The 27,554-nt window shown below is 37.5% G+C and overlaps 1 protein-coding gene across 1 annotated transcript; it reads left to right on the forward strand.

Annotated features, from left to right (window-relative positions):
* The first annotated feature begins 158 nt into the window (after positions 1 to 158).
* TARS1 (threonyl-tRNA synthetase 1) lies at positions 159 to 27,077 on the forward strand. Its single transcript, XM_012459942.2, has 19 exons — positions 159 to 356; positions 3,898 to 3,978; positions 7,380 to 7,570; positions 11,351 to 11,474; positions 13,014 to 13,135; positions 13,643 to 13,760; positions 14,076 to 14,140; positions 14,223 to 14,301; positions 15,320 to 15,466; positions 16,643 to 16,741; positions 17,738 to 17,904; positions 19,495 to 19,657; positions 19,746 to 19,883; positions 20,254 to 20,331; positions 20,496 to 20,596; positions 20,691 to 20,795; positions 22,341 to 22,413; positions 25,121 to 25,235; positions 26,121 to 27,077. The coding sequence occupies exons 1-19, from the start codon at positions 300 to 302 to the stop codon at positions 26,267 to 26,269; spliced, it is 2,172 nt and encodes a 723-aa protein (XP_012315365.2). The 5' UTR covers positions 159 to 299; the 3' UTR covers positions 26,270 to 27,077.
* The last annotated feature ends 477 nt before the right edge of the window (positions 27,078 to 27,554 follow it).

Below are 27,554 nucleotides of genomic sequence, written 5' to 3' on the forward strand. Positions count from 1 at the left end.
GCAGTTGTCCCTCCTCATCCACCGCGCCCTGATTTCCTAGAAGGGCTGTCACCCAACAAGCTTTACCATTGGCTTAGAGGAGGGAGGTCCCGCCTTCCCCTGTTGTCCATTGGCTGTCCGTTACGCCGCAAGTTGGGGGCGGAGTTAGGGCGCCTTTCGATTGCATCAGCTGGTCCAGTGAAAGCCAAGTGGCGCAAGCGCAGTGTTCCCGGGCGCTTCGGCCCATCTCCGACCCGCCTCTTTGCTCCTCTCTTCTAGACCGTCTCTTTCGGGTTCTCTCATCGCTGCGTGGTTCGCCAATGTTTGAGGACCAGGCCAGTAGTCCTTCAGGGAAGATGGGAAGCGAGGAGAAGCCGGTGAGCAGACCTGGTGGGGCCCAGAGACCGACCTGGGACTCTCGTGGGTGCAGACGCTACCCTCGGCGTTGGGGGCAGGAAGCAGGAAGCGGCCGGGACCGCGTGGGGCGGAGGAGGTGGGGGATGGTGGAACGCCTGGAAAGTCAGAGACCCCTTTGGGAACCGTTCATTCATAAGTAGGGGCGGTGCCTTGCAGTTCAGCTCTGGGTCCCTTCTCTTTACAGATGAGGTAACAGACCTTGAGTCTCACATCTAGTTAGACGCAGAGACAGAATCAGAATCTTAGGCTTGGGACTTCCAAAGTTGCGTTTAGGGCGTATGGTAAGAGGGAAACGCGTAGCAGAGCCTTATTTAATCAGTCTCCTAAGATTCTGCAGGGGTGAAGAGCTCTAGTTTAAGGAAAGGAAAAGCGTGTCCATGAGATCTGACCCAACTTGTCCAAGTTTGGGTGGTTAAGTATACATTCTGCCCAGCACTGAGCTGGACGATGCAAGTGGGAAGATGAATAGGACCCAGTTATCAGACTTTGAGGGTCTCACAGCCTGGTGTGTAAGAGACAGGAAAACAGCCCCAGTGCTTTGTGATCAACCGTGTGGGACTACAGAAGAGGGAATTTAGGAGGGCTCTTTCGAGTTGAGTCTGGAAGAATGATTTCACTAGGTAAAACAGGCAGGATGGGGCTACCCACGTAAAGGTAGGGAAGGCAGTGAAAAGGGGCACGCAGGTGAATTGTCTTTGGGGTTGTTTGCAAGAGATATATATGCCTGAATGGGAAGGTACGACAATCAGAAGGCTCTTAGGCGACAAGGATGTTTGATGTTTGTATTCTATACATGAAGGATCTTAAACGGGAAGACTGTATTTGTAAAAATCATGCTGGCATTGGGTAGAAGCTGAGGCCACATGCAGAAAGCTGTTGTAATAGTCCAGGTGAGAAGTGGTGACATTTTCAGATAAGGGAGCCCCTATCCCAGCTCTATGACAGGACCAGTCACTTAGAAGCCAAATTTTTTTCTTGGTTGTCCACTCAGGATTGAATGGAGAAACTGCATATGGGCACATTCTAAAATATGTAAGTTTAATTCTAGATGATAAATAGTATCATTATACATAGATTTTACATACATAATACATACACTATACATAGATTTTTTTCACATAAAATTGGTATTTTTACTGTTTTGTAACTTTTTTTTTTTTTTTACTTAATAGAATGTGGTCAATAACTTTCTGTATCCATATTCTCCTCTGCTATTCTTAATTGGAAGCGATATGTATGGTTAACAAATACGTAATTGAGTTTGGCACTGTGTTAATGCATTCCATGAGTTAAGTCATTCAGTCGTCTTCATAAAGCTGTGAACTAGATTCTCTTATTATCTCCATTATACAGATGAGAAGGCAGGCACTGGGATAGTAACTTGCTCAAACCCAGTATCCCCCCACTTTTTTCCCTGTTTTTTTCTTCCTCAAACTCAGCATCTTATAGCCAATACTCATAACCTCTGTGCTGTTCTGAGTGAGTCAGGGACAGATCATTCCTGAAAAAGGTAATTCTGTAGCTTCTCTTCACAATCCAATTCTGTTTCTCAACTTTTGGGTTGAAATTTTAGATTATTTTTATGTAGATGTACATAACACATATACTCAGAAAAATAGAGAACAGTTGCCCACTCTCTTCCCAGAGATGTAGAAAAGAGGTAATAGGCCTCAGGATTCCAGAGAGACCTGTTGTAATGTCCCAGCAAATGGACAAGTTACTTCTTTGAGCCAATGTTGTCGTTTGTAAAATGGAACAGTATTAGAACCAGAAAACCTTTGTGGTGATTGTCTCTCTCACTACCTCTGGTCATTTGGTAAGTGGTCAGAATCAAAAATAATCTTATCAGAAATATAAAACTTATTTTATTCACTTTCCATTTTAAACCTGCACAGACCTACAATTAATTTTTATTTTTACCCAGTATACTTGACCAGTTAAGTCACTTCTACATATAACAAGGGATTTATTGAATCTAAATGAACCTTTAAAAAGTTCACTAAATCCAGACTCCTGGAGTAGGGGGGATTTTAGTTCAGCATGAAATTAGGGGTCATATTTCAAAATTTATTTTTTTAATTATACAAGTAACATGTTTTATAGGATTTAAAAGACAATGTAAGTAAAGAAAATGTCCATCAACTGATTAATGGATAAGTAAACAATGGAATATTATTTGATAATTAAAAGGTACAATGACAATAATGATACATGTTACAGCCTGATGATCAAATAATTATTATTCTAACTAGAAGAAGCCTGTCACAAAAGACCACACAATGTGTGATTCTCTTTATATGAAATTCCCAGAATAGGCAAATCCATAGAAACAGAAACTAGATTAATGGTTGTTAGGGTCTGAAGATGAAGGCAACAGGGATTGAACTGCTAATGGGTACAAGGTTTCTTTTTAAGGGTGATGAAAATACTCTCAAATTGATGGTGGTGATACTTGCACAACTGTGAATACCTAAAAGCCATTGAATTATATACTTCACATGGATAACTTGTGTGGTGTATGAATTGTCTCTTAATAAAACTTTAAAAATCTAAAGGTCACAAACATGCAAACTAAATAAAATCCTCCCTCCTTTACATTCCTGGTACAGGATTTATTACTTTAAAACTTTCTGTGACTTCACTTGCCTCTCATTGAAGTCTGTATTCCTTATGATAACTTTTAGTTCTTGCTTTTCTCAGCCTTAGTCTGTCTTACCTTGCATTACTTTCTAAAGCAATCCTTCATTAATCAACCTGGAATTTAATTATTTTTCCTCTCTTCTTAAATTTTAACATTTCTGACAATAAGCTTATATGACACGCAGGACACATTGCCTCTGTTCTCAGAATCCACCTGTCGAAACGCATTCCATCCTTTAAAGTCCTTACACTAGTCCCAGCTTATTTGACATCTAATCATAGCACTGCTACTGTGTTGTTTTCTCCAGGAGTTTCTCACACATATATGCCCTAGTTTTCCTGGAGAGACTAGGTTTACACATGGTAGGGATTGGGTCTTATGTTTGCTTCTTCCATGGCTTTTGGTAGCACTGGTGGAACTGATAGGTACACTTTGCATTCAGTTTTTTTTTTCTCCTGGAAATATGTTTACTGAATCAACTACATGTTGCCTTTTGGCTATATGTTTAGTACGTGGTCCAAGTAAGCCTGAAGCGAGAGTCACGGGAATAGTTAAAGTAAAATAAATGAAACTTGAGGAGTTAAACATTGTTAGTAACTTTTTTCTACTTTTTATGGGCCCAACACGCGGATCCGCTGCACCACTCTGCTGACTTCTACTTTTTAAATACTTGTCTTTGTTATAAGTTGTTAACCTGTCTTTGCCGGTGATGAAATGGTTCAGTTTTTCAAAATCAGATTTCCATTTTTTAAAAATTAAATAACAAATGCTAAAATAACATTATCAGTACTTTTTCTGGGGCATCACAGGGTGGGGGTGTCACATTAGATTAAAACATAAAACGTTTTTTGCTTATTTAGATTGGTGCTGATGAGGAGAAGCGAAAGGAAGGAGGCAAGAAGAAGAACAAAGAAGGATCTGGAGATGGAGGTCGAGCTGAGGTAAAAGTTATCATCACAGAGGGCTCTGTTATCAAAGGTTGGCAAATTGCAGGAAACTTTCTCAGACTTTCCAGATATGTAAGGTTTCTAATTGTTTACATGATGTAAGATGGTACTGGTTGGGAAAATCAGGAAGAAGAATTAGGAAAGGATAATCTGAGAGGGGAAGAAAAGACTTTCAGTTGTTTGTTACTGCAAAAGAAAGCAGCTGGATTATGATTACATTAGATGATCTGATTGTGGGGGTTGAATATAAAAATCAGAGAACAAAAGTTGAAGAGGAGACTGGTAATTATTCATTTGCCAGACGTGATGCTAGCTCTGTGATCATTTCATTAAATGAGATGTTAGGGAATAAAGATTTGGTGTTTGGGCTTACACTGAATACAATGGAAGCCAAAGAATGTCAGTGTTTTGACCTGCTTCTTGCCCTTTCCGTCTGGACCTGCCCTGGGGTTGGCTTCTAAGCCAGGACAAATCTCCTTAAGGCCTCTCAAGTCTGGAGAAAATGCTTTCACTTCTCTAGGCTCACTCTGAAAGGAACTGGCATATCAAAAGCCAGCCCTGAATCAACCTGGTTCCTGAGTATTTTGCTTTTGCAGGCAGTTAAGCTTGTCTTTCTACTTTATTTTTACTGCTGTGAACTGTGCTTCACTTTTTGCTTTAGTCATTACAGCTGTTTTATTGGAGACTCTTTAGAAAGCTGCCAGAAGGAAGAAGCATAAAGGAACAGCCGTTTTAGAAGTAGCACAATAAGCTGGCTTTTAGGAGCCACTTTTACAAATGTTGCAATTGCTAAATTTATAGTGCCGTCATTTATTTTAGGATACGTCATTTATTTTTATTTTAGGGTACGTTTATAGGTGATCGAGTGTAGTGTTGCTTAGAGCCCTACCTAACCATTTCTCTTATGTTTGATCACTCTCCCGAACATTAACCCCAGTATAATTGTGAAGAAAATTGTTGATTGTGAATTTTAAAATTTGCAAGCAAATGGAAAAATGCTTATGTTCCCTAACTTCTTTTTTATACTTTCAATACAAACATATTATACATGCTGTTCCATCACAGCTTGAGAATTGGCCTGGAAATAAGACAAAGAGTGTAATTAGAGGACTCTTCTGAACAGAGAATTTTAAGTGGGTCGTGATTATTTATGTTTAACGATTGGTCTGGAAAAAAGAGTTTACAGTGAACTGTCCAAGACCTTGGCCTTCCCCTTCAAGGGCAACATGCAGATTTTATTCATCTCTGCAATCACAGAGCCTGCCGCAGAGAGTATCTGCTGAATGAATGTTGAAGAAATTTTGACACTAAATTCTAATTAGGACATGCCAAGTGGCTATGATGATAAAATGCAGTTAAGATACAGAGGGTAATGCAGTTGGGTAGGATTATAATGATGCTTTTAAGTGGATAGAACCAGGTACTGTGCTTTAGTCTGAGGGGTTCAGATTATGGTTGTAGAATGACAGGCTCTGAGCTTTTAGTTAATTCCTGGGTTCTTCACCATGGAAGGTTATGGACCATTGTGATAATTTGATGAAAAGCTCCCGAAGAGCAACCAAAAGACTAAAGAAAGGGAGGGACTGCTGTGGGTGGGAATTATAAAGATATTAGGATCTGGTACGATGGTGGGGGCCAACCACGTGAGACTGATTGGGAAGGTCACCGGAGCCTAGGAGTTTGGGGCTGAAATGCACTGTGATTTTTGCCTGTGAATGATCACTGCACTCTAGCCAACCTAGGCAACATAGTGAGACCCTGTCGTTAAAAAAGGCTGGAAAGGAGGAGGGAGGGAAAGAATTAATTAGGGACTTCCATTTAAAAAAACATGACTGAAATAAATTTCGTGTGAGTGGCATAAAAGATTAAAATACTACCTCACATAGGAAACTTATTCTGACATATTTGAACAGGATGAAATATAAATACATATTTATTTTAATGTTATGGCTTTTTTTTTCTTTTTTTGCTATTATATTTAGAGAAATGTTAACCTTTAAGATTAAGATAGTGGATAATCATTGCCATCAGAAACCTCTGTACCCAAGCTGGGCAAACCATGAATCTTTTTCATTTGATATTATTTTCTGTTATCTCTAGTTAGTTTTGTTTTGTTTCATTTTATTTGAGACAGGGTCTCACTCTGTTGCCTAAGCTGGAGTGCAGTGGTATGATCTCAGCTCACAGCAACCTCCACCTCCCAGATTGAAGCGATTCTTATGCCTCAGCCCCACAAGCAGCTGGGACTACAGGTGTGCACCACCACGCCCAGCTAATTTTTGTATTTTTGGTAGAGAGACGGTTTTGCCATGTTGTCCAGGCTGGTCTCCAACTCCTGGCCTCAAGCGATCCACCTGCCTTGGCCTCCCTAAGTGCTGAGATTATAGGCATGAGCCACTGTGCCCGGCCCCAGTCAGTTTCTTAAGGATTAGATATTAGCTTGTACTCCTTTCAAATTGTGGTATGTTGATATATATGGGGATGTTTTGGTAGCATTTTATCAACATTGAACAAATGTTAAAATCTGTGTTGCAATAAGTCATTTTATATCTGATAAACTGAAATTTGTTGAAGATAGAAAGTCATGGCAAAATTGAGCAGTTTCCTCTTCACTTTTGTAGGCAGTGTTAATGTTGATGTAATCTAAAGATTATAAATGCTGTAGATGTTAGAAGTTTGACTATGTTGTTACCACAGATTCACTGCCTTTTTGAAATCTTCCGATTATAAAGTCTCTGACAGTGAAGGAAGTCAGCTCTTTGATTGCTGTCTCTTTTTTTTTCTTAGCCAAACCTTCGGAAACCTAAGTGGATGTTTTATATAAAATATTTCTGTTAATTTTATCTAAGATAGAAAGTAGTAGTGTGCTGTTTTATTATATTTACTAATTAAATACTCCAAGGTGATCATGGCATCTTTGAATTCAGTAAATACTTCCCTTGTAGGAGAGACCTTAAGTCAAATAAATTTATGATTGGTTGTGAGTGGACATATAGGCTGACCAGCTGCACAGACCATCACCTGGACATGATTGAAACAAAATGGAAAAGCCAGTTTATTGTTTATATTTCCAGTATTGTTTATAGCTGTGTGTGTAAAATAATTTAGTTAGAAAAGATACTAAGAAAGCATCTTAAAAGAGAAAAGACCACTTGCTGTAAATAATAGCAAAATGATAATTGTCAATTCAGCATAAGAATGGGGCATTTAACTCCTCCTTTTACCTTCATTTAGGACCAAATTGAGGTAATGCCTGGTGATTTTGGCAGTGTGTTTATTTACCGCAATGAATCAATAGTTGTGGGTTTCTGTATTGTTTTTATTATTTCTTTCCCATTTCTAAATAGGAAAGCAATATTTACTGATTATTTATTTCCTCATTTATTGTCTTGCAGTTGAATCCTTGGCCTGAGTATATTTACACACGTCTTGAGATGTACAATATACTAAAAGCGGAACATGATTCTATTCTGGCAGAAAAGGCAGAAAAAGATAGCAAGCCAATTAAAGTCACTTTGCCTGATGGTAAACAGGTTGATGCGGAATCTTGGAAAACTACACCATATCAAATTGCCTGTGGAATTAGGTATAAGCTACACTCATCATAACCTTCTATAGTTTGTGACCTAACTAAACTTCCTTTTATCCTGCCATGTTTTATTCTTATAATATTTTTTATGTTACTGTTCAGTGTTTTTAATCTGTTTAATTTGGCCTACTTGAGATTTTTTAAAAATCAAAATGATACAGAACTTTGTAGTCAAAATTCAAAGTTAATTTCTGAAAGAGTTCATTTTGGTCTTGTTATCTAATGGGGCATTTTATATTATTAGTCTTACTTTGATTATAAATGTTACAAAACCAAATAGACAGTGTTTACTTATTTTTACTTAAATGTCTTGGTTTTGAAGTTAAAAATGAAGCTAGATACTCTCACATGGAAAGGTTGAGAAACTTTATCTGACACATGAAAAAAATGTACTATTTTCATAAATTCAGTGAAGGACTGTACCTAGTCTTAAAACTTTTATTGGGGTGGGAAGAAGTTATCTCAACTAACTGAGAATTAGATGCATATTTTGTAATAGGGGAGAAGCTTTCTTAATCTGATATGATTGGGATCAGTAATTGGTCATTTTATCAAAATGATGGTTGGTACAACATAAATAAATATATATGTGTCTTAAACCACGTGTTGGTAAACTATGGTCATAACCTGTTTGTGTATGTCCTGAAAGCCAAAAATAAAAATGATTTTTAAATAGTTGGAAAAAATAAAACAACTAAGAATATGCAACAGAGACCATGTTTGGCCTGCATTGTATAAAATATTTGTGTGGCCTTTTACAGAAAAAGCTTGCCAATCTTGATTTTAAACACTTCATTTTAAAATATGTAAATATATATCTATTTACTAACTTTATATACATGTATAAAATAGTGAATCTATATGACAAAGTTTTGGGGGATAGAGAGTGCTAATTAGAATCCTTACATTATCTTAACACATTTGAGAAGTAATCGGAGTGCACAGTCCTTCCAGATTTTCATGTAGTTGTAGAGTCACACCAAACTTGACAATATTTTTGTTTGTGTGACTTGGATTTATCAAGCCTTCTCAAACATGCAACTTGGTTTTCATAGAAATCATAATTCCCTCATTGTATTATTTTATATTTGTATATTTTTAAGTTTATTCATAATTGTTATATATTGAATTGAACCATTTGAAATCACCATATGAATTGTCATATGGTTGATTATCATCAATTTTGCATTGTTGAACCAAACATGTAAAATAACAAGCACAGAAACAGTTTGGGGAACCAATGTGGCTGATTCTTGGTAAGCCTATTGTACAACTATTAGAAGCAGAACCAGTTAGGCCTATGAGCCATGACCCTCTACCGTACCACAGACATTGGTTAGTACTTTTTACAAAGTGAATGGAGTGTTTAAGTTCATTTGACAAGTGCTTCTACCTGTAACTTCTACCGTACTCCAAAGGAAATAAAAAGTTGGAATACCATGCAGGTTTCTATGTGAGAGCATAGAGAACTGGATAGACCTTTAAGTATCAGTTCAACTTTTCATTTTGGAGATAATTTTGAAGGTCAGGTTGATTTAGAGATTCCCCTGTTGTCACACAATGAGATTGTAGCCATGTCTTTAAAATTTAGGCTTCTGTTAGTCTGGGAATTTTTTTCTCTAACGTCTACAATGTTGATCTAGATTACATTGTATTTATCAAGTCTCTAGTTGAAAAATATTTTTTGAGAATTATAAAATTCTAAGTTGAATTACATAGCCAGGCGCAGTGGGTGGCTCATGCCTGTAATCCCAGCACTTTGGGAGGCTGAGGCAGGTGGATCACCTGAGGTCAGGAGTTCGAGACCAGCCTGACCAACATGGTGAAACCCCATCTCTACTAAAAATACAAAAATTAGCTAGGCATGGTGGTGCACGCTTGTAGTCCCAACTACTTGGAGGCTGAGGTGGGAGGATAGCTTGAACCGGGGAGGTGAAGGTTACGGTGAGCCAAGATTGAGCCACTGTACTCCAGCCTCGGTGACAGCAAGACTCGTCTCGGAAAAAAAATGTTGAATTACATAAAACATTGATGGGCTTTAGCTCTGGAGTTAAGTCACTGATCTGCACTGAGAATACTTGATGAAATTTTTACAGAAGTCCAGAATAACTTTTTATTTCATGAAAATATAACAGGCTATTTAAAATTTCAGATAATTAGTGGTGTATGTGAAAGGGAAAGAAAAGAAAAGACATGTTTCATTTGCATCAAAGGTTTTTCTAAGTTTTGTTTTGTTATACATCTTAAAGATTATTTTACTCTTCTTTGAAAAATTGAAATGATCCAGTATGGTCCATGGGTAATCTGCATTTTCAAAGTAACTCTAAGAATCTTGGGACTCCATTTTGGATCATAAGATAAAAGGCATGTTCTTCCCAAAGAATATAGGGAATGAGTCACCTTTTGATCAGTTATTTAAGCTCCTGTAAACCGTTTTACACTAATATGATAAAATACATTTCTCTGTCAAATTCATGTTATGTTTTGTGAAATGCATATATTTATTGTATTGGCTCCATTTGATCTCAGGAGGAAAGAAAACATTGTCTATAACCTATGGTAAAGTCAGTAGGAACATTGAAAGTAGAAGGGAATTTGTTTACCTTCTGTTCATTCTTCTCTCCCGATCCTTACGTAGGAAAAGTTGTATACATTTGGTTGTAAACCTCACAAAAAGCCACCAACACAGTAAGCCTAGCTAGCTTGAAGCCTTCTAGTGGTAGGTTTCTTTGAGATTTACAGTGTAAAGGGTGTATACTTTTTCTTCACAGTGTGAAGTGTTGCCTACCTTTGTTGAGATGCCCAGACTATTATAGACCGTCATTTCTCTAGCTATGCATTTAGATGTATAATCTGGCTCATCTTACTCAACTCTGCTCTAGTCACACAGCTTCCCGAACAAACCTTTCACACTTGCATCTCTGCTTGCATCTGTGGCCATTCCCTCATCTAGAATGCCATCGCCTCCCCTTTTCTTCCCGTGAGTGCTTAAAGCCTTTCCAGATGACTCTGACCTGTGCTGCTTTTCTCTTCTCAGAACTTCTGTGGCTTTACACTCTGTGTGGTCTGATATTTCGTCACTTGATGACACTTTATGTTTGATCCTGTATATTGGGTATCTAAATAATATTTTCACCCATATTATGAAAAGTTATTAGTCTTTCATTTTACCTCTATATTTGTTATAAATACTATCATCTTAGTCATTTGCAGAATTTATTCTGAAGTTAGCATTGTCTATCAAAGAAAGTTATCTGGTATACATTTTAAGCAGGAAGAGGAGCAGAGAAGTTATTTAGTAGGTCTCTTTTTTTCTCTTTGGAGTCTCGACAGCTTAGCTTTGTAGAAAGAGAAAGGTGAGTGTATTAAGAGAAAGCTGGGTGTAGTGACTTGTGCCTGTTGTCCCAGCTACTCGGGAGGCTGATGTTGGAGGATTGCTTGAGGGCAACATAGCAAGACCCTGTCTCTAAAAAATTAAAAAACAAAAACAAAAACACATATTTGGAGAAATTAAGATTAATCAGACCATTGGAAGTTTATCATGCTTATCTATCAGAGCAGCCATATCTGCTTAAAAAGAGGCACTAAGTGTCAAATGATAGTGTTCTGCATTTTTTTCATTTTATTTCAGAAAAATAGAGATACATCAATGTAAAAAAATCAATATATAATAAAAATAGTGTTTATTTTCTTGTTTTCGAATTAAGTGTTATGCTACAAGAGATTATTTTTTAGATTATTGTGTGTTTATATATGTGTGTACATTTTTTTTTTAAGTCAAGGCCTGGCTGACAACACCGTTATTGCTAAAGTAAATAATGCCGTGTGGGACCTGGACCGCCCTCTGGAAGAAGATTGTACCCTGGCACTTCTCAAGTTTGAGGATGAGGAAGCTCAGGCAGTAAGTTGCTGATTTAGTATTCATTGAATTTTAGGGCACAGATTCACGTTTGCAGTCTTTTCCAGCTCAGTACTGCTGCGATTGGGTAGCTAACATTTATTATCTCATTGTCATATTTGAAATCTTCATTTTGTCCTTCATTTAGGGAACATAATAAAAGTGCTTGCCTTAGAAAATTAAGAGGTAAATCTGAATAAGTATTTTCACTACTAAGACACTTCAGTGGGTAAAATGTTTTGGGAATTTTATTAAACATTGATTAAGGAAGTAAAAATTATTTTCTAAATTATGAACACTTTATTTCATATTTTATTGTATTTTGTTTTATGTTAAGATGGAGTCTCGCTCTGTTACCCAGGCTGGAGTGCAGTGGCATGATCTTGGCTCACTGCAGCCTCCACCTCCCAGGTTCAAGTAATTCTTCAGCCTGAGCCTCCTGAGTAACTGGGATTATAGGAGCGCACTACCACGCTCAGCTAATTTTTGTATTTTTAGTAGAGACAGGGTTTCACCTTGTTGGCCAGGCTGGTCTCGAACTCCTGACCTCAAGTGATCTCCCCATCTTGGCTTCCCAAAGTGCTGGGATTATAGGTGTGAGCCACTGTGCCTGGCCTCTAAACTGTGAACACTTTAGCTAGATATGTACATTTGACAAATAAATTTGAACCTTACTTCAAGGTACTCCCCTTATTAAACAATTTCTGTGTTTTTTTTCTCATCTTAAGATGCAAATATGCTAGGTAGTAGCACTATAAAAATCCACCTGCATTTAATGACAAGATTTTATTTCTCCGTGGCTATGTATCACATAAGGGGAGACAAAGTATTTTGTTTTCGTTCTGATTGTTCACTTATGTATGTGGATCAGTGGTTTTCAAATGTATTTTGGAGCCTACAAGTTTCTTATGAGAATTTTTTAATGTCACTTTGGTACCTTAATAATAAATCTTAAAAACATTGCTTTGGGTGTATTCTGACTCATCCCAGTGATTACTGTAAAACTAAGTACTGCCATTTGATTTCAGTTTACAGATGTGTGTCCTTGTGTTTTGTCATTGTGTTGAGGGGTCAGGTTGTACCACCTTTGTTTTGGGCCAGTAAAAACATATAATTTCTAAGTGATGTTCCATAGCCAGCTGAAGGCCAGATCCCAGTGTCTGAGACATGGTGCTGTGAGCACATTGACTCAGAAGAACCTGGGCCATTGCAGTCAATGAGACAGTAACATTTTGAGTAGCGATTGTTTTCAGAGAACAAAGTCAATGCCATTTAATTAATGATGTGAAGTTTAGTTTAATTTGTTTGAAAACAGCTAAACCAGATGATTTCCAAAATAAAAATACACTTTAGTAATTGGAAGCCTTTTGAATTAGTTTGGCTATGGATAGAAACACACAGTAGTTTATAGATTTAGAAATTTAGATTTTTATATATTGGGTTTACTTGTAATAAATATTTTTTGTCTCTTTCAGACAACCACATTAATTCACAGCTTGTATGCCAATACTCAGACCATGCCACTTTTCTTTAAATTTTCAGGTGTATTGGCACTCTAGCGCTCACATAATGGGTGAAGCCATGGAAAGAGTCTATGGTGGATGTTTATGTTACGGTCCACCAATAGAAAATGGATTCTATTATGACATGTACCTGGAAGAAGGGTAAGCTATCAACTAGATGAAGAAAAATGAAGTAAATGGCTGTGGGTCCCTAAGTTATTTTTAGTGTTCTCAGTAAATGAGGAATGATAGAGAGCTACTGCTTCTTAGTCATCAGCTATCCCCATTATCAGTACGTGAAGTGTTGCAATTTTCTTGAAGTTATAGAGAATTTAATGAGATCTCTGTTGTAGATTGATGGAGGTAGAGTCCTAAGGTATTTTGGGAAATTCAAGGAGACTGGTCCTCCCCTCTCCTTTAAAACCTGGTGATAGAGTTGCCGGAAAGGGGTCACTAGTGAGAAAAGTCTCCATGGATGACCAAGGTAGAAGCCACTGAAAATATAAAATGTAAAAATTACTTAGGAAAAATTTTTTTTTTTTAGAATTTAGTCTAATTTTGAAGTATTAAAACCCTTCAAGTATTCAAAATACTTTTTCCAAATAAACATTTTTCTAAGCCATGGTGTGATCGAATGGAATAAAAAGATTATACTTTCTTCTTCTTCAGGGGCGTGTCTAGCAATGATTTCTCTTCTCTGGAGGCTTTATGTAAGAAAATCATTAAAGAAAAGCAAGCTTTTGAAAGACTGGAAGTTAAGAAAGAAACTTTACTGGCAATGTTTAAGGTAAATTGAATCACAGTGTGTGCCTCCACTGTTATATCATTTATTCATGGTAGTTGAAGTGACACCACTGGGGTTCAGTGTACTAAGTTGAAGCCTATTTGGTCCTTTAGGAAAATTTAAGTGTTTTTATTTATTTTTTTAATTTCATTTTTTTCCTAGCAAACCATTCCAACATGTTTTTAAAGCATTCAGTGTCAGCATTTATATTCATATAGTGCTTTGTTGAGATATACTTTGAGTTACGTTTTAGCTGTAGTACTTAGAGGTAAAAATTAAAGGACGGTTTTTTAAAAAAATATTTTTTCCTGTTTTCAGTACAACAAGTTCAAATGTCGGATATTGAATGAAAAGGTGAATACTCCAACTACCACAGTCTATAGGTGAGAATATTACATGTCATTAGATGTATCTGGTGTGTATGTCAGTTTGTCTTTGTTAAAATTCCTTTCATTTTATCTTTAGGTGTGGCCCTTTGATAGATCTCTGCCGGGGTCCTCATGTCAGACACACAGGCAAAATTAAGGCTTTAAAAATACACAAAGTAAGCAATGTAACTTTAAAGATTATGTGAATGTATCTGTCTAGAATAGATATGTGTTTAAACTTTCACTGATTTCTCTTTATCATTTTCTGTTGCACATGAAAGGATGATATTTTCTCATGCTATCTATTAGCTGGGAGCTATATGCCATCAGGTTTTTATAATTGAAATTCCCTCAAGGAGTGACTGGCCAGAGCAAGCACAGGGGATGTAGGTTTTACAGAATCATACAACATGGGCCATCCTGGCTCTAAAAGTTCTGAGACTCACTGTAGGAGTATGTGCTTTTGCCCTTTATATGTCTAAATTAATCATTCCCCAAGTTGTTCTTTTTATAAAACCCAGTCAGTTTTATACTAGTTGATAAACATTTTATGGAGGTTATTAAAACGCACTTTAAATCAAGAGAATAATTGAGTCATTTCAAGATTTTTTTTTATTGGTTCATTTCTATTTCTGCTCAATCATGTTGGGAAAAATGCCTTTGCAGGCAAAGTAATGTTTGTGGAATTGTGATTGATTGAGTATTGAGGGGTGGGCAGTTTTAGGGGTGTTGCCCCAAACTGTGTCTCACTCTGTTGCCCCAAAAAGACAGAGTGGAGGACCACTTGAGCCTGGGAAATGGAGGTTGCAGTGAGTGGAGATCTGTACTCCAGCCTCAAGCGGTCCTCCCGCCTCAGCCTCCTGAGTAGCAGGGACCATAGGCGCACACCACCATGCCTGGCTAATTTTCCTTTTTTTTAAAGAACAGGGTATCCCTGTGTTGCCCAGGCTGGTCTCGAACTCCTGGGCTCAAGTGATCCTCCCGCCTCAGCTTCACAAAGTATTGGGATTACAGGTGTGAGCCACTGTACCCACCTGCGGATTGAGGGAGGGGCATTTTCAAGGGAAGGAAACAGCCAACTTTGTGCTGCAGAATGAGCAACTACTCTAACAAGGCCTCAGAACAATTGGGAGTTAAAATAAATGAGATGTTTACAAATTTGAATGTTGTTTCATGGTTAATCCTTATTTTCAGAATTCCTCCACGTACTGGGAAGGCAAAGCAGATATGGAGACTCTCCAGAGAGTTTATGGCATTTCATTCCCAGATCCTAAAATGTTGAAAGAGTGGGAGAAGTTCCAAGAGGAAGCTAAAAACCGGGATCATAGGAAAATTGGCAGGGTATGTTCAACAACAATGATGTGTCTAGACTGAGTTATCTTCAGTTTCCTTTGAAGTTTGAAATTTAGCTGTATGAAGTACTAGGAATTTTGTTTTGAAGAGATAATGTAGCTTTTTAGTAACTGATGCTGTGTCCTGTACGAGCTGTCAATACTTACTGATTGTCCACATTATCTGCCTGGAGTGTGTTCAATACCATTCAAAAATGCATTTGAACTACTTTTATTGAGAACAAATGCTGATTTGATCTACAGTTTTCCATAAAAGAAGTATACAGCTTCTCGTAGAGCTGGGAGAACTAGACTTCGGAAACAATTTAGTCTCACTGACTCATTTAAAATGTGTAAACAGAGCCCCACAAAGGATAACCTACTTGTTGCCCAAGGTACATAGCATGTCACACATGGATTCTGTGCTGTCATTTCCTCTACCCATTATCTCTGTTACTCCTGAATGTCCTCTGAACTGGAAGCTGGGCTCAGTAAAACATTTCTCCCTAAAATAGTCACTCTGTGCCAGTCAGTCTGTCTCTGGCTGTTAAGTTACTAAGCTTGAGCTGGAGGTATCAGCCACTCCCTTGTACTCCTGACTACCTGATATTCCAGCCATGAGGCAGCCAGCAATGATTGGTGGGCCCTTCCCTGGGGGCTTTTGGGCATTTGGTTGGTGTGGGGGGGATGCTGGGCAAGAAGGTAGGAGGGTGTGTTTCTTTAACCATGACCCAAAGTCAGCCAACTTTACCATCATCTATTTCATTATCAGGGTATTTTTCCCAGTCTCCTTCCTGACCCTCCTATTAAGGAAAAAAAAAAAAGAATGAAAATGAAAAAAACATCTAGATCTTGGAACTTTAAGGAATTAAGAACCGTAAGAGGTACTGCAGTGGATAGTAAGAGAACTGAGGGATCCTCACTCCCTGTTACTGTTGGGGAAATTGATTGGATTGAGGAATGTAGCAGGAAGGACATGTGTTACACATCTGCCAAATTGTAAATCGGCTGCAATTCTGTACCACCAGAAACACTGATGTGGTTTCTTTGATTCAGGTTTGGCACTGATTGAAATATGGCACATCATGACCATATTCTGAGCTCAAGAACAGTGAAATTTATGTATATATACACACACACATATACATGACATACATAAACATTTTTTTTCTTTTCTTTTACCCAGGACCAAGAACTGTATTTCTTTCATGAACTCAGCCCTGGAAGTTGCTTTTTTCTGCCAAAAGGAACCTACATTTATAATGCCCTTATTGATTTCATTAGGGTAAGTCATATTTACCACTTGCTTTTTCAGATTTAGGATATATGATCATTTTTGTTAAATAAGGTCTACTAAAAGGAAAGATAATCTGTAATTAAGAAGAAATATATAAAATGATAAGTAAAAGTAGAAATCTGTGGTCTTATAAATCATTCCTAGTAGGTGATTTTGCCCATATACATAGAAGCTGGTGAGCTTGAAGGGGGACCTGTGGTCCTTGATATAGGAGTCCTCTTGGACTTTGATCATTCATTTGTATTTTTTTGAAAAAACAGTTTTTATGTTGCTTTTGTTCTTTGTAAATTATGAAATGTTTCAAATACAAGTTTACAGAGAACAGTATAACCACTATCTTGTGTACTTACTACCCAAATTTAACAAATACTTACATTGAGCTATATTTGCTTGAGATTTTTTGTTCACGATATTTAAAAAAGTTGTTTAAAAGCCTATCTTTAGGACCCCTTTCTGATGCATATATCTCCGTATACTGGTATATTACATATATCCTTATGCTGGCATCTCATATACCAGTTTTGAAGTTGGCATGGATTCTTTTTGTCCATGTTATTTACATCTAGCCTATGTATTTGTGCCCTTAAATTATTTATGTATTTATGTGTTACATACAGGAAGCCTCATTGTGTATCAGACTGCACTGTGATTTATTTTTAGACATACAAATCCAGTGTATTTTCGCTTGTTACATATTATTTTGTTATATAACTACCACAGTGCACTCATCCCTGTATTGATGGACGCTGATGTAGAATTGTCCCTTATTATCAGCCATGCTGCGGTAGCATCGCTTTCATAACCCTCCTTACGTGCATGTGCCGAGAGTTTTGTCTTCGGTATTTACTTAGAAGTGCTATTTCTGAATTATGGCATGTGTGCACATTTTTCATGAGAGTGTAAAATTGCTCTTTTAGTTTTTATTGACACCTGAAGTGTAAGCCTTTATCTGCCTACACATGTGTTTTGTTTATTTTCTATCAGAGCGAATATAGGAAAAGAGGATTCCAGGAGGTAGTCACCCCAAACATCTACAACAGCCGACTCTGGATGACCTCGGGCCACTGGCAGCACTACAGCGAGAACATGTTCTCCTTTGAGGTGGAGAAAGAGCAGTTTGCTCTGAAACCTATGAACTGCCCAGGACACTGGTATTTGGCGCTTTGAATTCCTGTTAAAGATTTTCACAGGCTACAGTTCATCCTGGGTTCTGTCTTCCTTTAACAACATTTTCATTAAAAATAAATTATGTGGGCCGGGCGCGGTGGCTCAAGCCTGTAATCCCAGCACTTTGGGAGGCCGAGGCGGGTGGATCACGAGGTCAAGAGATCGAGACCATCCTGGTCAACATGGTGAAACCCCGTCTCTACTAATACAAAAAATTAGCTGGGCATGGTGGCGCGTGCCTGTAATCCCAGCTACTCAGGAGGCTGAGGCAGGAGAATTGCCTAAACCCAGGAGGCGGAGATTGCGGTGAGCCGAGATCGCGCCATTGCGCTCCAGCCTGGGTATCAAGAGCGAAACTCCGTCTCAAAAAAAAAAATAAATAAATAAATAAAAAAAATAAATTATGTGTCAGAAGAGCATTTAAATGCAACATCATTGTTGTATTCTATCTTCTGTGCCTGATTAGATCCCCAGATCTTTTTTCTTTTTTTAAAGAGACAGGTCTCCTGACGGGAGTGCTGGTGTGCGATCATAGCTCACTGCAGCTGGGACTGCAGGCATATGCCAACATGCCCAGCTAACTTTTTAATTTTTATTTCTGTAGAGATAAGGTCTTGCCACATTGCTCAGCCTGGCCTCAAACTCCTGGCCTCAAGCTCTCCTCCCTCTTTGGCTTCCCAAAGCGCTGGAATTACAGGCATGAGCCACCATGCCCATCTAGAGCTCCAGATCTATGGGCATTCAGTAATGATACTGGGATTATAGCAATGAGCAAGACAGAACATAAAAATGGAATATGGGGGTGTAACAAATGACCTAATGTGGTTTTCTGTTGTTGTTTTTAAAGAAACTTGTTCTGTCAAAACCTACTACTAATAACTTAGCATTCTTGGAAAATGTTCTTGTTGTGAGGCTGCTCTGCTTTTTGTCTTTGAAAGCTGGGTGAAGAGCAGCTTAAGGGAAGACACGGAAAGCTGTGGATAAAGGTAGCTCAGTGTCCACAGCTCCTACTGACAGGCCTGTAGGACACAGGAGCTGAGAGAGGAATCTTTGTGAAGAAACTGTGTGACAGTCCATGGAACCAACCAAGTTCACTCTTAATTTTCCCAGATTCTTCAGTTTCTGAAGTACCGTCAGACTAACAAGGAAGCTGGAGCAATTTTGAGACTGACAAGGGAGCAAATCAAACTTTAGTTTCCAGTGTTATAAACAATTTTGTATGTAGCTTTTTTTTTCTCTTTTTATTTTTGCAAGATTTTTTTTTTTTACATTTGATCCTATTAGAGGACTCTCAATAGCAGTCTTCAAATTAATGAAATATGGGTCACAAGGATTTGACAGGCTTACTGGAATACATTTTTTATTCTTAGCTATGGTTTGTTAAATTATAATTAATTTACTGTTTTATTCATGAAAGTGCTTTTATTGCTGTATGAAGCCCAGAATTTGAGAAATGTTGCCTGGATGGACAACTAGAATCAGTGGCTTTTTGAAAATCTTTCATGTAATTAAATATAACATTACAGAAACAGTTTTATTCTTAAGTGTCTGTGGACTTTTCTTTTTCTCTTCAGCCTTATGTTTGATCATCGGCCAAGGTCCTGGCGAGAGCTGCCTCTGCGGCTAGCTGATTTTGGGGTACTTCATAGGAACGAGCTGTCTGGGGCACTCACAGGACTCACCCGGGTACGAAGGTTCCAGCAGGATGATGCTCACATATTCTGTGCCATGGAGCAGGTATGAGACCCTGTGGAATAAAATACTTTGAAAGAAGTATCAAGAAAGTCAAGGAAAATAACTGTTTCTTTTTTTAAAAAATTTGAAGATTGAAGATGAAATAAAAGGTTGTTTGGATTTTCTACGTACGGTATACAGCGTATTTGGATTTTCTTTTAAACTGAACCTTTCTACTCGCCCGGAAAAATTCCTTGGAGATATTGAAGTATGGAATCAAGCTGAGAAAGTAAGTGGTGTTTTTCAGCGTGCTTTTGAATACTGTTTGAAATTGGCTTGTTCCAAGATGTAAGAAAGCCAAGCCTCTCTAAATGGATAAAAGCAAAAGGAAATTAGAAATGGTTCCTAGGTTTGAGTAAGCTAGTTTTTTTCCTTTGTGATTATGTATTTTAAATGGTTGAATGTTTTAATGGCTTTTTTCAGTTATCAAGCTATAAGCTTTAAAAAGGAGTTGGTTTGAGCATATGTTCAGGTAGACAAAATTCTAAAGCAGAGAATATTGATCTATGAGTAATTACTCTATTTTTAGTCTCAAATTAGGCTGGAAGAAGAGAGATTGCAGATGAAAAAAAGTAAAAATCATTTTGCTTTATCCTCAGCAACTTGAAAACAGTCTGAATGAATTTGGTGAAAAGTGGGAGTTAAATTCTGGAGACGGAGCTTTCTATGGTCCAAAGGTGAGCACTATAGTATATTTGGATTATGTGATTTTCATTTGTGGATGAAGAAGATATTACTTTGAAAAAAGTTGGAAAAAAGAAACACCAGTCCTAATCCAACTATTGACCTCCACTTTAGTATCATTGGCATTTTTTATAATAACCCAGTCTTTGCTTCTTAGATTGACATACAGATTAAAGATGCGATTGGGCGGTACCACCAGTGTGCAACCATCCAGCTGGATTTTCAGCTGCCCATCAGATTTAATCTTACTTTTGTAAGGTGAGTTTCTGGTGTCTGCTCTGAATATGCTCCTCCAAGGATACATAAAGGAAAATATATACAACAAGACAAAACAAATTCTTTTTCTTTATAGCCATGATGGTGATGATAAGAAAAGGCCAGTGATTGTTCATCGAGCCATCTTGGGGTCAGTGGAAAGAATGATTGCTATCCTCACAGAAAACTATGGGGGCAAATGGTAATTTTTGTCATTGTTTTGTTTTTGTCTGATTAGTATAAATTGGCTACAAGAAATGTCTACTTTTCCATTTAATTATCAGATAGAAAGGGAGAATGATTCCAATCAGTTGCTTCTAACTAATGACAAGTGTTCGTTAAGGAATCACAATCTAAACACAAGCTTTTTAGCATTAAGAACACTTGTTAATAGTAATTACTTTAATTCCAGAACTTGATTTGTTTGAATGTTGTGTAATACTTTCTAATTAGGACTGACTTTCTGTGAAAAGTATACTTACTGCTTTGGTTGCTTTTCTAGTGACTTTGTTTTGGGATTTAGACGACTTTGCTGGTTTTACATAGATAAATGAGTAGGCTCATGACTTTCTTCGTTCAGCCTTGCTAATCATAACAAGCGAGTATTTTGACATCTTTTAAAAGCCAAGCATGTTTAAAACAGATGCCAAACCAGTCAACATTTTATGACTAGTTTCTGTGAGGCTAGGTTTTTGTTGGCAAGATACATGACCACATACCTTTCATCTTATTTCTTAAGCAGTTTTTTCTGGACCCACAATGCATTTGAAAGTAGTCCAGGGTTATAAAAGCATCCATTTGTAGAGGCTGCCATACTAATCTTAGTGATTTAAAACTTGTGTACAATGATGTAAATTGATTTAATTTTACACATTACTGTCATTTCAGTTTTATTTGAACTTGGGTAGTTCAGAAATTAGGACAGTTTCTTATGCTGGTCAATGACGTAAGATAATCTCTTTAGAAAAGTCAGATAAAATGTGAGACACATTCTCTACAAGATATTTCAAGAATTGAGGGAGTCCTCAGCCAATTGCTCTGCTAAACCTGTTGTAGGTGGAGAAAAGTTCATTATTAAGGTAGAATTTAGTGCCTCCTTTAGCCTTTTGGCTGATAAACAGAACAACTGAAAATAGAGGAATGACAGAAACATGAGCCTGATGTTTGCAGCATCAGAAGCATTTGATACTTGAATTGCTTCAAAGAGAAAATTGCATATAGGCTTATTTTTAAATGAGTAGTGAAAACCCACATTTTTACCAAGTGCCATAGCCAATTAGTATCACTTACAAATTGTTGAATGGTGCACATGGATTTTGAGTAAACTGAAGGCACTATGTCTCCCATGAAGAATAAGTAATAACATACTCTTGAACAATTAATCACTACATGCAGTTATTAAACAATTTGTTACTTCCTGTCAGCCAATATGTGGTATTTTGTTAAGTGCTATATTAAAGTGTGAGGCCTAGTCCTATCCTCAGTTTGCTTTGCTGTCTGCTTAGCAAGACAAATCATAGTTACAAGCTTTCATTATGTAGGGTTAGTTTTCTTCTCCTGAGTCTCTTCACCTTAATCTTTATTGGCTAGGTTTTTTTCATTTTGGGGTTTTTTTAAGCCAAGTTTTAAAAGTAGTCCTTACATGTTTCAGGAAAGGATACCGAAGAAGAGCAGATTAAGAAATGTGCTGTCTCTGTTTAGCGAATGTGCCTACATCTACATTGAGTGTTTTTATTCTCTTCCAAAGGCCCTTCTGGCTGTCCCCTCGCCAGGTAATGGTAGTTCCAGTGGGACCAACCTGTGATGAATATGCCCAAAAGGTAAGCCTTAGATATGAATTTTCTTTCAATTTAATATCTTTTGTTAAGCTTTTCAAATCACATAAGCCCTGTATTCTTGGTGAATCGAGCTGTTGTGATATAGAGAAATGTTACTATTATTAATCTTTGTTAAGCTTGAATAGATTATATTACTTCTTTAATGCTTTCTACATGATTCCATAATTGGAAGACATATTTGGATGGTGTTTTATATACACTTTTATATTTTATTTTATTTGTTTTAAGGGTTGGGAATCTTTCTCTTCCCTCAGCTGGAGTTCAGTGGTACAGTCATGGCTCACTGTAACCTCAAACTCCTGGGGTCAAGCAATCTTCCCACCTTGGCCTCCCAAGTAGCGGGGACTACAGTCAGGAGCCGCCGTACCCAGTTACACTTGTATATTTTAGTATTTAGTATTTTAAAAAATAAATTAGCAAATGTCAAGTACTTCAGTATGATAGATAACTTCCATTTCAAAATACAGTTTAAGCTGCTTTTTGACTCAAAGAGTAATTTTGCTTCATTTTAATGTAACTTTATTTAGCCATTTGAAACTTTTTTTCAGGTTAGTAGCATAGCAGACCAATGTCTTGCCCCTCCCACCAAAAAACTAACCTACCAACAAATGTATAGCCATTCATAACTTCACTTTAAAGCACAAAACAATCTGTTCTGCCATAGTGAAAATTCCGTACTAAGGAATTTCAAATTATTAAAAGTTGATCAGTGAACAGTACTATAACATCAAAACCATCATGCCTCCAGACCATCAAAATAAATCACACTTAGGTCTTAACTAGCCTTAAGAAATAAATGAACTTGAGCGTGGTGATGCATACCTGTAATCCCAGCTACTTGGAAGCTTGAGGCAGGAGGATCTTCGAGGTGCAGGGTGTGATGATTGTGCTTGTGAATAGCCACTGCATTCCAACCTGAGCAACATAGTGAGACTCCATCTCAAAAAAAATGAAGTGAACATTAAACTATCTAATACATAAACCATTCAGACTATTCCTAGTACTGCACACAATAGTTTTTGTTAGAAATGATGAGAATCAAAGTTCTGTTCCATGGTTGAGAATGCTTTAGGAAAAAGTTCTGTATTGGTTAACTGAGTTCTCAACTGGAGACAGCACTGACTTCCCCACTTCCTTTAGGGGGTAGGGTGGCATTCGGAATAATATGGTGGTAAGCTTTGTGTTTAGGGGGAGAGAAGACAGGGCAGTACTCCTGATACCTAGTGACTATAGAGCAGACATGTTAAATGCCCTATAATTATTAGGCCACTTCCCCAACTGCAGAATTGCCCATCTCACATGCACACACACAACCCATGTTGAGAAAAATGAAAAAACTGGTACATTATTCTTTAAAGTAGTTACAAGTTGAAGATGTAGACCTATCCTGGCATTCTAAAATTCCGTAAGGACCCTTCTGAAATAGGTGTTTTAAAATTTCAACAGGTTAATTGGTTCGTGATCACTATGGCTGAAAAATCTACTAGTTAAAACGCTAAGGCTTGTGCACAGTATAGGCAAAGTCACTTACATTGTTTCAAAAAGTATCCCTTAAATGGAAATAAACACTTGACATACATAAATAACCCTTAGTTTACACATAACTCGCATTTGAGAAATGAATGTGTCATAGATCGTTTAGAATCTTTTTCAGTCAAAAATTGAAAGAAATATTTGGTCACCTAGGTCAACGAATGCTGGTTTTGCTGGTGATACTTAAGTAGAGTATGATACTATTTCACTTTCAGCTGTACTTAAGGTATTTCCATGGAAAAATTCATTCTGCTTTCTGACGAGGACTTCCAGAAGCTCTGACCCTTCTTCTTAGGGGTCTAGGTGGAATTGTGGCCACTGTTGGGTGGATTCTCCTAGTAGACACCATAACCTGTGTGTCTGCAAAAGGAGAATAGGCAGTCACTGCTCACATGGCTTTGCATGAAAACCCAAGGGTATTGTCTCTGGCAGAGATGAGGAAGGAACGCCAGCTTCTTCCAACTCTCCTGCTCCTCCTTTGCATTAATGGCCACTGCAAGGAAACAGATTTCTGCCAGGTGTGGGGTGATTTGAAGGTAAAATGCTGAATTCTCATAGCAGGTTAAATGGAAACATATTTTTTATATTATCGTTAATTTGTTGTAATCTAAATTACTTTAGACTATTAAATCTTTATTATTCCATTTTAAAGTTAAAGGACTAATGCCTATGATAACCTGATAAACTTTCTGATACTCAGAAGTTAAGATTTATTCAGTTGAAGATCATTTCTTTCAGGTGTTGATCACGTGGTATTTTTCATATCTGCAATCTAGGTTCATATGAAACGACAGTGAAATTAAAATTGTTCAGTTAGGTCTTTTTGTCATATTGATAATAGGTTATTAGGGTAATGGGAAGTTTAATCTAGTTAATTTAAAATTAATAAAATGTAATTTAGTATATTGCTTTTTTGGAAAAGTAGAATGAAAACATTGTTTACTTGATACACATGACCTGAGGCAATAAAGAGGAACAGGCCTTTTTGAGGGGGGAAAAAATGGCAGTGAATAATATTATCTGAATAGTTTTGTCAGCTTTAAATTCCTGAAAGTTCATTCAGGAAATCCTGAGCCCTGTGTTCTATAAAATCATGTAAGATCAAAATATAATTCTAATTTTAGATCTGATGAATTCTGTATCTCTGTTGCAATAGGTACGGCAACAATTCCATGATGCTAAATTCATGGCGGACGTTGATCTGGATCCAGGCTGTACATTGAATAAGAAGATTCGAAATGCACAGTTAGCACAGTATAACTTCATTTTAGGTAAGAAAGGAAACTTACAGAGAAAATTTGCCAGACCTCAGGAAAATCTACTGAAACCTTGAGACAGGCTTAAGTGAATTGTAGTCAAGAATTTATTTAGTTCCTTCCAGTCCTGATTTTTTTTTAATCATATATCTTAATATATAATAACTATAAAAATAGGCTCGTGCCTACATACTGTTTTGTTTTTTTTTTTTTCTTAATCATGGATTGGGCCAGGCGCGGTGGCTCACGCCTGTAATCCCAGCACTTTGGGAGGCGGAGGCGGGCGGATCACGAGGTCAAGAGATCGAGACCATCCTGGCCAACATGGTGAAACCCTGCTACTAAAAAAATACAAAAATTAGCTGGTCATGGTGGCGCACACCTGTAGTCCCAGCTGCTTGGGAGGCTGAGGCAGGAGAGTTGCTTGAACCTGGGAGGCGGAGGTTGCAGTGAGCTGAGATCACGCCACTGCACTCCAGCCTGGCACCTGGCGACAGAGCAAGACTCTGTCTCAAAAAAGAAAATCATGGATTTTTGTGAAAAAAATATTTTGGCATTATAGCAAGAATGAAGAAGCATTGTTTTAAATACATCTGTTTGATTACTTTCTCAAGATAATTGCTTATGTGGAATTACTTGAAAAAAGGTATTCATGATGTTTAGGGTTTTGTTACTTTGTTTTTAAGTTTTCTGGATTCTCACTAAGCACAGTAGTTTTAGATATTGCCAAGAGTTTTTTTTTTTTTTAATACTAATACATGGTCACTTGTAACTTTTAATGTATCCGAAGTTCTAGGGTAGCTTTTGGATCATAGGATCATTTCTTTTCAGATGATGTTCAGTGTGAATCCTTCCATGTCTTAAGGTTAAGTCTGACAAAGCTTTGTCTGTTTGTTTTAGTTGTTGGTGAAAAAGAGAAAATCAGTGGCACTGTTAATATCCGCACAAGAGACAATAAGGTCCACGGGGAGCACACCATTTCTGAAACTATCGAGCGGCTACAGCAGCTCAAGGAGTCCCGCAGCAAACAGGCAGAAGAAGAATTTTAATGAAAAGATTTGCCCAAGTTGGCTCCATGGAAAAGGAGGAGCAGTGTTTCCATGACATTGATTTTGTACTCTGAAAACATCAATTTATATTGAACTTGGAGGAGTTTGGCAGAGTCCAAATAGGTCAACCTGTAGGTGCAACCATTTTTGACCTAGTCAGTTTTTAAACAATGTACATTTGAAGGAGTTAATTAAAAGAGAGCCAATGAATTGATTTTACTCATTCCACACCTGATTACTGGAAATGAAACATCAGGAATGCTTTAGTGTAATGTGGGAGAACTTTTTTGTAAATTTAATGCAGTCGAAAAAATTTTCAGATTCAATTAAGATGAAAACTAGAATTATGGTGTAAAAATTAAAAAAGAATTTATTCACATAAGTTTCAAGATTGCTCTGTCCCTCACATGTACACATACATGCCTGAGACAGATTATGTGGTTCAGTGTTACAGTTTTACAGCAAGTATAACGCAGGATGTGGGGAGATGGGGTGAGTCTGCAGCATCATCATGCTGTTCTTAAACTGGGATGTGAGCTGGGTGCTGGCTTCTCAGTTAGAGGATAAACACCTGTGGGAGTATCATTTTTACTTAATGTTGGATGGACAACCTTTTCAAACAGAAACCATGGATCTGTTATAAAGTAGTTTTGCACAAAATTTTAAAATATAAAAAATGAGTTTTCAGAGAAATATCTGTTTATGGCAGACTGTTCTGGGCCATAGAATCACTTGTTTTACAAATTCCCTATTCTCTTGTAAGGGATCATTTTCAAAATCTTCTACCAATAAATGGTGATTGAGAGGACAGCCCAAAGTAAATAATTTCTTATGTGGATAAATATTAATTCCTCCTTGATATAATGATGTTTTAAAAGCAACATCTTTTTTTTTTATTTTTTTTGAGACAAGGTCTCCCTTTGTCGGCCAGACTGGAGTACAGTGGCATGATCTTGGCTCACTGCAACCTCAGCCTCCCAAGTAGCTGGGACTACAGACATGTGCCACCATACCTAGCTAATATTTGTATTTTCTGTAGAGACAGGGTTTCGCTGTGTTGCGCAGGCTGGTATCAAACTCCTAGATATGAGAAATCCACCTGCCTCGGCCTCCTAAAGTGCTGGGATTACAGGCGAGAGCCCCATACCCAGCCTAAAAAGCAACATCTTGTCAGTGCTTTAAATAACCTCAAACAGCTTGTTTGCAAGGTGTTACGGTTAATACTAGGTGTCAACTTGATTGGATTGAAGGATGCCTATATAGCTCGTAAAGTAGTATTGTTTCT

This window comes from Aotus nancymaae, unplaced genomic scaffold, assembly GCF_030222135.1.
Source record: "Aotus nancymaae isolate 86718 unplaced genomic scaffold, 86718_ANA_hifiasm-v0.15.2.pri h1tg000014l, whole genome shotgun sequence".
NCBI lineage: Eukaryota > Metazoa > Chordata > Mammalia > Primates > Aotidae > Aotus > Aotus nancymaae.

Excerpts from the sequence above, each read along its gene's own strand:
- TARS1 (XM_012459942.2), top strand. The coding sequence starts at position 300 with ATGTTTGAGGACCAGGCCAGTAGTCCTTCAGGGAAGATGGGAAGCGAG. Across the intron at positions 3,979-7,379 it reads GAGATGGAGGTCGAGCTGAG|TTGAATCCTTGGCCTGAGTA; the intron begins GTAAAAGTTATC and ends ATTGTCTTGCAG. Across the intron at positions 13,136-13,642 it reads GACATGTACCTGGAAGAAGG|GGGCGTGTCTAGCAATGATT; the intron begins GTAAGCTATCAA and ends CTTCTTCTTCAG.